Source organism: Pimephales promelas, chromosome 23 (assembly GCF_988280905.1).
Source record: "Pimephales promelas chromosome 23, fPimPro1.hap1.1, whole genome shotgun sequence".
NCBI classification, from domain to species: domain Eukaryota; kingdom Metazoa; phylum Chordata; class Actinopteri; order Cypriniformes; family Leuciscidae; genus Pimephales; species Pimephales promelas.
The window spans coordinates 23,400,955-23,409,930 of NC_142791.1; the positions used below are offsets into that span (position 1 = coordinate 23,400,955).

Genomic DNA, 8,976 nt, shown 5'->3' on the forward strand with positions numbered 1-8,976 from the left:
TATATGTGTCATTATTTTGCTTTCAAAACATTTGATCAAGGCAAACCGTGTGCAGAAAATATCACTCCGCCGGTCCCCCAACCCCCACGAATACACAACAATAAACAAATCTGTTTTACGTCCACAAAACTATTGTATAAAATTATTATTCGTATATGTTCAGTATAACACATGTGTTATTGTTTCCCATGAAACCAAGTTTTCAAATTTAATAGCTGCAGTTCTTTTATAGTGCGTTGGGCGTAGCGGCGGAAGGATACCGCACGTTGTGTATAAATACCCGGATCTTTTGTTTTGACCAGATAGAATCGCTCCCGTGACGAAAGAAAAGAGACTCATAAACTCCGTGCTCCTCAAGAAAAGAACATTTGTTTGTAAGTATGAAGTAAATGTACCCAAACGACGCCAGCTATATAACTGCTTAAAAACAACCGAATTTTGTTTGATTCGAGGTCTTTTTCGAATGTTTATTCGTATGTTTTTGAAAAAGCTAACGCGGTAGCTTTTATGCTAACTTATCCGGCCTGGTGGTTTCTGAGGACCAAATTTCTTTGTTCTTTGGTATTTAGTTTTTTTTTTTTTACCATTTTAATGTGTTTAAGTGTTAACATAATGTTGAATAATCGTCGATGAGTTATGCGAGTTTTAAACGCATTCAGTAATTTGGCGGCGATTTAGGCCGCAAAATAGGGCGGTGAGGTAATAGAATATCTGGATTAATCTGCGTTTATAACATTTGTCAGTCGTCGACACGTTATTAAACTATTCATCCCATCGAATTTTAACTCATTTTTAATATGTATAACGTTTGTTATGTATTCTACTTGTTTTTTCTGGCCGTTTTCTGTTAATGTCGCCATTTTGTTTTCAATCGCCCATTTGTTAAACCTGACTCATAGCTGTGTCAGCAGTAATGATGGCGTAAGCACAGCTACCTCTGTTTCTTTTGATTAACCTTCTAGAAAATTCCTGGGCTTGTCTTACGATCCTAAATGAGCAGTTTCATTGCTCCGCATCAACGCTGGTCCATGACAAGTTGATTGTTTTTTTTGAAGGGGTGAGAAAAATATGTTTACTTCCCCAACCGGACAAGTAACAGTTAGCCTTAAACCGTTAGCCCATATCAAAATAACCAGGGCCTAACCGAACCGCGAGAAGGTTCTGTGTTACTAGGTTTACGTTAGTGTAACTTAAGTATGGATAATGTGCATACTGACTAACAAGGATGCGCAGTTGAGAAATCGAAACAAACGAACAGCACACAAGCTTAGTTACTAAACTGCGTAAAACTACTAAATGTTTTTAATTTAACATGATAGTAACTGGGCAACATCACACATCCAAGAATTTCTGTCTTCAATACCATCACGATTGAAAATCTGACCATTTCGTATAACGTTCTGTTAAATAAATTAGTTGATATTAATGTCACGTACATTTTTATTTTAAATTGACTTCTATTTCAGTAGTAAAAATAAACATTCCATGGAACCATAGCTCATCTCACAGCAACACTCATCTGTTTCATTACTTAATGATTTTGTGTTTTGATCAAATTGGTTGTCAAAGATTCAGTTACCCATTCATAAACCATTGCCATTCCACATTTTTTAAATGACTCCATTAAGATATCTGGCGGTTAGCTTAATTTTTAAGTCAAATTATCCCCCCTCCCACTTAACACTTACTTGTATATTTAAAACCATCTCATAACGTTTATGCAGTTGTAATTTTTCAGTGCAAGTGCGTTAATTTGAGAGGTAACAGCCATATTGTGTCATTGTTCAAATTGAATAAGGCAAGAAAAGAAATTTAAAATCTAAGAATTTAGATTTAAAATCTAAAAACATTTAAGAATTTTAAATTATACATGATCTTTATAAGGCTATGGGGAGAATGCCCTGGGGTAAATCGCAAATGCAGGTTTTTGTTTTTCCAGTCTGATTTAAAACACAAAATATTGCTTCAGAATAAATTATATTTGCACCAAAAGTCCTATTTGTCCAGACGAGCAACTGTTTTACTCTGACAAGGGCATAGCATTCACCAATGCAACATGTGTTAATCAATTTGTATTTGTTTGCTTTCTAGCGTAAAGATGCAGATTTTTGTGAAGACGCTGACTGGCAAGACCATCACACTTGAGGTTGAGCCCAGCGACACCATTGAGAATGTCAAGGCCAAGATCCAAGACAAGGAAGGCATTCCTCCTGACCAGCAGCGTCTGATCTTCGCTGGTAAACAGTTAGAAGATGGACGCACGCTGTCCGACTACAACATCCAGAAGGAGTCCACCCTCCATCTGGTGCTCCGCCTCAGGGGTGGTATGCAGATCTTCGTAAAGACCTTGACTGGCAAGACCATCACTCTTGAGGTGGAACCAAGCGACACCATTGAGAACGTAAAGGCCAAGATCCAGGACAAGGAAGGCATTCCACCTGACCAGCAGCGTCTGATCTTTGCTGGTAAACAGTTGGAAGATGGACGCACGCTGTCCGACTACAACATCCAGAAGGAGTCCACCCTCCATCTGGTGCTCCGCCTCAGGGGTGGTATGCAGATCTTCGTCAAGACCCTGACTGGCAAGACCATCACTCTTGAGGTTGAGCCCAGCGACACCATTGAGAACGTCAAGGCCAAGATCCAGGACAAAGAAGGCATTCCACCTGACCAGCAGCGTCTGATCTTCGCTGGTAAACAGTTGGAAGATGGACGCACGCTGTCCGACTACAACATCCAGAAGGAGTCCACCCTCCATCTGGTGCTCCGCCTCAGAGGTGGAATGCAGATCTTCGTAAAGACCTTGACTGGCAAGACCATCACTCTTGAGGTGGAACCAAGCGACACCATTGAGAACGTAAAGGCCAAGATCCAGGACAAAGAAGGCATTCCACCTGACCAGCAGCGTCTGATCTTCGCTGGTAAACAGTTGGAAGATGGACGCACGCTGTCCGACTACAACATCCAGAAGGAGTCCACCCTCCATCTGGTGCTCCGCCTCAGAGGTGGAATGCAGATCTTCGTAAAGACCTTGACTGGCAAGACCATCACTCTTGAGGTGGAACCAAGCGACACCATTGAGAACGTAAAGGCCAAGATCCAGGACAAGGAAGGCATTCCTCCTGACCAGCAGCGTCTGATCTTCGCTGGCAAACAGTTGGAAGATGGACGCACACTGTCCGACTACAACATCCAGAAGGAGTCCACCCTCCATCTGGTGCTCCGCCTCAGAGGTGGAATGCAGATCTTCGTAAAGACCTTGACTGGCAAGACCATCACTCTTGAGGTGGAACCAAGCGACACCATTGAGAACGTAAAGGCCAAGATCCAGGACAAAGAAGGCATTCCACCTGACCAGCAGCGTCTGATCTTCGCTGGTAAACAGTTGGAAGATGGACGCACGCTGTCCGACTACAACATCCAGAAGGAGTCCACCCTCCATCTGGTGCTCCGCCTCAGAGGTGGAATGCAGATCTTCGTAAAGACCTTGACTGGCAAGACCATCACTCTTGAGGTGGAACCAAGCGACACCATTGAGAACGTAAAGGCCAAGATCCAGGACAAGGAAGGCATTCCTCCTGACCAGCAGCGTCTGATCTTCGCTGGCAAACAGTTGGAAGATGGACGCACACTGTCCGACTACAACATCCAGAAGGAGTCCACCCTCCATCTGGTGCTGCGCCTCAGGGGTGGTATGCAGATCTTCGTAAAGACCTTGACTGGCAAGACCATCACTCTTGAGGTTGAGCCCAGCGACACCATTGAGAACGTCAAGGCCAAGATCCAGGACAAAGAAGGCATTCCACCTGACCAGCAGCGTCTGATCTTCGCTGGTAAGCAGTTGGAAGATGGACGCACGCTGTCCGACTACAACATCCAGAAGGAGTCCACCCTCCATCTGGTGCTCCGCCTCAGGGGTGGAATGCAGATCTTCGTAAAGACCTTGACTGGCAAGACCATCACTCTTGAGGTGGAACCAAGCGACACCATTGAGAACGTCAAGGCCAAGATCCAGGACAAGGAAGGCATTCCTCCTGACCAGCAGCGTCTGATCTTCGCTGGCAAACAGTTGGAAGATGGACGCACACTGTCCGACTACAACATCCAGAAGGAGTCCACCCTCCATCTGGTGCTCCGCCTCAGGGGTGGTATGCAGATCTTCGTCAAGACCCTGACTGGCAAGACCATCACTCTTGAGGTGGAACCAAGCGACACCATTGAGAACGTCAAGGCCAAGATCCAGGACAAGGAAGGCATTCCTCCTGACCAGCAGCGTCTGATCTTTGCTGGCAAACAGTTGGAAGATGGACGCACTCTGTCCGACTACAACATCCAGAAGGAGTCCACCCTCCATCTTGTTCTGCGTCTTCGTGGGGGCAATTAAAATGCTTAAGTTAATATATAAGTCTTGAAAATTATCAGACCAATTACCATTTCTTTTGTTCATCTTAATCATTCAATAAAGTTCTGGCATTCCTGATTTTGTTGTCTGTCTCATCTCTTAAGTAATTCACAAAATTCTTTAATAGATTACAAATGTTTACATTTTGGCCATTAAAATTGTTTTATAGGTGTTTTTAATGGTTTAAAGTTAAATTAGTAAAATTTAATGCATTGAGTATTTATAGTATTTAATTGTGTAGGTGCACTTTAATTACATTTTTTTGGGACATGAGAAATAACCCTTAACTAAAGGTGGCTCTTCCAATGTGTTTCATGTGTGTAATTTCATGTTATCTACTACAGGTTTTCACAAAGAATGTGTTAAATTTGATTAATTTAGATTTTCCATTTAAATATAAAAATTTACAAAATACAATGAACAGTTCATTACTGAATGAGGATTTGAGCATTCTATTAAAAAAATCTTCCATTTTAGGGTTGGTTTCTTCATAATGAGGTTGATCATCTTTAGGGATCCATGGCATAAAGACTGAAAAGCCCTCTTCCAATACATGGGTCATTCTCTTGTCATAGCTACCTCTGTGGCACGTTGCAATTGTTCATCCAGCCACAAGATGCCACCAGAGCTTTTGCAAAAAAGCTATTCGTTATCCCTTTTAATGCCGTTATACTTTGGAGGGCATTCATGTATGTAACGGCTCTTTTAAATGTATTTCGTCTGACCCTTGAGTCATTATTCCTGAATGGGTAGTGATGATAAATGCAGGTGCACTTTAAATCCTTCTGGTTTGGTTGAGGGCAGTTCAACTATATTGTAAAAACTGTTTAAGGGCTATTTAATTCCAGTCAACTAGCAGAGCATTCATTTCGTTTGTTAAGTACGAGGCGATCTAGCGCTGAAATGTGTTTTTGAAATCAAGTGATCAAGTGCTCGTTGCCGCAGCGATCATTGGCGCGGATACTCTTGTGGCTCGCGCAGTCTTCCGACGAGGTGTCACGCAGTCACCCGTGGTGGAGACTCTCGTCTATTCTTATAAAACAAAATGCACACAAACTTATCCTTGCCTGATATTCAACCACTGATAAACATAATCGGTTTGGATGAGAAAAAGAAAAAAACCTATTCGAGTCATAGCCTAAACACGAAGTTTGAAATGTCTCTCTCTTTAAAAACAAAAGGAAAAATTGAATCAGAGAACAGACAGTTCAACAATGAATGGACACAGAAATACGCGTTTATTGTCGTTGACGCGAGTGTGCTATGGCTCACCTAAACTGAGTAACGCTATTTTAAATAATTTGCCTTGATAAAATATCGTTTTTATTTTTGTTGGTGGAGATACATTTGATGTTGCCTGTCAACACAGTATTTCCATTTAAATGTAACAATGCATTGGGCCTATGTGTCTTATTGCATCACAATGTGCATATATGTTGTTCTGCATTTACAAAATAGAATATGTTGATTCCTTCAGTATGTTGTAATTTCTTTATTTGTTACCATAATTACTCATATTCTCCGGCCTCTTATTTTGCTTCAGTTTCTTGAACTGGCCCCAATTCCAAATGAATTAGCCCTAAGAGAAGCTGATTTATTTGGTACTTTTTGCACAAGAGAGCTTGCAGCATTTTATTGGGTTGGTCATAAATAAACCATTATCTAACATCTGCTTTGTTAAACCATTCAGTTTGTTTTGGCATCAAATAGTGTAGCAGACACTTCATTCAAATTGACCAGCAGCACATCTTGAGCAACCTAAAGTTGTGTATTGTGTAAAGATACAAATCAAGCTTTGTGTTAGTAATTCCAGGCATTCACATATAACGTCTCTTGACTAGGCCTACTTACTGCATCGTCTTGGACAGAATCCAATCAGCCAGCCATACCTAAAATACTTAACTGGTCTTCTGAAAATAGTGCAGCACTAAATGAGAAACAAGCTGAGCTGAAAACAACGACACTCATTGAAAGCAATAGATAAAGCTCTTAATGTTGGCCTGTTAAATGTTCAGTAAAGAATGCCATTGTTGTGTTTAAAAAGTAAGATTGGTCCGGTGAGTGTTTTAGTGTGTCTGATTTTATATTTTTCTGCATTCAACGAATTTCATGTTAGTTACATAAGGACATTTAGACTATTCCGATGCATCACAGTGTCATGTGTTGTCAGAACATTTCATTCACTAAATACACACACATTTCTATGCACTTGCAAATATCATTTATAATTTGTGGTTTATCATATTTGTCATGCTCTTCAGGGCCCAAACAGTTTTCTTGTTTTCCATGCAGTCCAGATTTGTCTTAGATTAAAAGTAAAAAAATCACATGATTAGCCTTTTTAAAAAGCTCTTTTGATGATGTTTCGCCTTCAACCTGATCGACATTTCACAGTATTATAGTATTAAATGTCAAATGAGGTGAAAGTTTCAGTTTGACGGATTTGTAGATGTTAGACTTGCACGGGCACACCAAGAAACATGAAACTTCTTTTTGGAGTGTGATGCTTTTATTTGGCAACCTTCAGATGGGACGCCATATAATGATATACCGGTGTGTCGAGTAAACTTCTGAAAGGCGTTCACTGTTTTATTTGTTTTGCTTTTTAGGTGAAATTTTAACTGAACAGTCTGTACTTTGATGTTTCCAAAATGGGTAAAGTGTGGTCATACCTGCATTGAGACAATTGTAATATATAGGTCCCTGAATACCAACACTGTCACAAAAAAGAGAGAGATTCAAACATGCAAAATTTCTTAGGATGGATCAATTATGTGCTTCAATACATTTCAACTTATATTTATGTTTTCCACCCCAAAATCTGGGAAAAATATCAAAGATACTGCGTCATAACTTTTCAAGTCACAAAGATAAATATAGCTGCGTCACCACGGCTAAGACACAGATAAGAGATTCAAGTAATTGTGTTACATACACATGAGTTATCAGTGGCAAATACTTATCCAATAAAGATACAATACTCTAATCATGTTCTTCCAGCGGCTCTGTTTGAACATTTATTGTGCCACTTTCATAATTCGCTCTGTCAGACATGATACGCCATATGTTCTAAAAATACATAAATGATTGTATTATAATTAAAATATCATTCAAATCAAATCTGCATATAGGCCTGGCAAAATTAACATAATAGGATGATTTAAATGCATAGAGTACTGCAGAATAACTTATTAATTTTCTCAACAGGACATGTTTTTATTTTCGCCCTGTCAGTTAAGTGAAGCCTTAAGACTTGTCGTGGAAATTTCTTGCCTATAGAGCTTAAATAACAATTGAAGAACAAAAAATGAAGATCTCGAAAGATAAATATAAGTATTTATTTCTTGCAAGAAAGGCAGTTCACACACAGACAGACTCTGATATGAGAAGGGCCCCGGTCTTCTCATTTTACACAGTTTATATACAAAAGAACATCCTCTAAAACGTACTCCTGCCTTTCTTATCTTCACTCTCAGAAAAAAAGTTACAAATGCTGTCACTGGGGCTGTACCTTTTCAAAAGTATACCTAAAGAGAGCATATTGGTACCTTATAGGCTACATATTAGCACCTAAAATATACAATAGCACCTAAAATGTACATATTAGCACATAAAATGTACATATTAGCACCTAAAAAGTATATATTAGTACCTAAGATGAAAAAAAGTTTTCCCTTTTGAAAAGGTATAAGGCCCAGTGACGGCTTTTGTACCTTTTTCCTGAGAGTGTACAAGAGCTTGTGTTTTTCTTTACCAAAGGTCCCTTGTACGTACATAGTTCACCCACACATAAACACAAAAAGAACTTTTTCAAAAACAACCAATATTTGTTTTGCATCTTGTCAAGCTTATTTATTTTTGAGAAGATCCTTCTGTCCTTTTGGACATGTCTCATTGACCCATTTGTATATGGAAGATAATCTTTAGCCTTGTTCACTTTAAAAAAAAAAAAAATAATAATAGCCTACTTTTGCTGATAATTTACTCACCCACATGTCATCCAAGATGTCCATGTCTTTCTTTCTTCAGTTGAATAGAAATGAAGGTTTTTGATGAAAACATTCCAGGATTTTCTCCATATAATAGACTTCAATGGGAACCAAACGGTTTAAGGTCCAAATGAGAGTTTTAGTGCAGCTTTAAAGGGCTTTAAACGACACCAGACGATGAATAAGGGTCTAATCTAGCGAAACGATCGGTCATTCAAAAAATAAATAAAAAAGATTTATAAGCTCAAATGCTCGCCTTGCTCTGTTGTGATGCGCATTCGTGAACAAAATGAACAAATCTTTTTTCGAGTCATGACTCGAAGGGTCCTAGATAAGACCCTTATTCATCGTCTGGTGTCGTGTAAAGCCCTTTGAAGCTGCACTGAAAGTGTCTTTTGGACCTTGAACCGTTTGGTTACCAGTAAAGTTCATTATATGAAGAAAATCCTGAAATGTTTTCATCAAAAACCTTAATTTGTTTTCGACTGAAGAAAGAATGACATGGACATCTTGGATGACATGGGGGTGACTAAATTATTCAGCAAAAGTTTTTTTTTTAAAGTGAACTACTCCTTTAACACATCT

At 39.5% G+C, this 8,976-nt stretch overlaps 1 protein-coding gene across 1 annotated transcript; it reads left to right on the forward strand.

Annotated features, from left to right (window-relative positions):
- The first annotated feature begins 235 nt into the window (after positions 1 to 235).
- ubc (ubiquitin C) lies at positions 236 to 4,480 on the forward strand. The gene is made up of 2 exons (XM_039677412.2): positions 236 to 374; positions 2,092 to 4,480. Exon 2 carries the CDS (start codon positions 2,099 to 2,101, stop codon positions 4,382 to 4,384), a length of 2,286 nt encoding a protein of 761 aa, XP_039533346.2. The 5' UTR covers positions 236 to 374; positions 2,092 to 2,098; the 3' UTR covers positions 4,385 to 4,480.
- Positions 4,481 to 8,976: the final 4,496 nt, after the last annotated feature.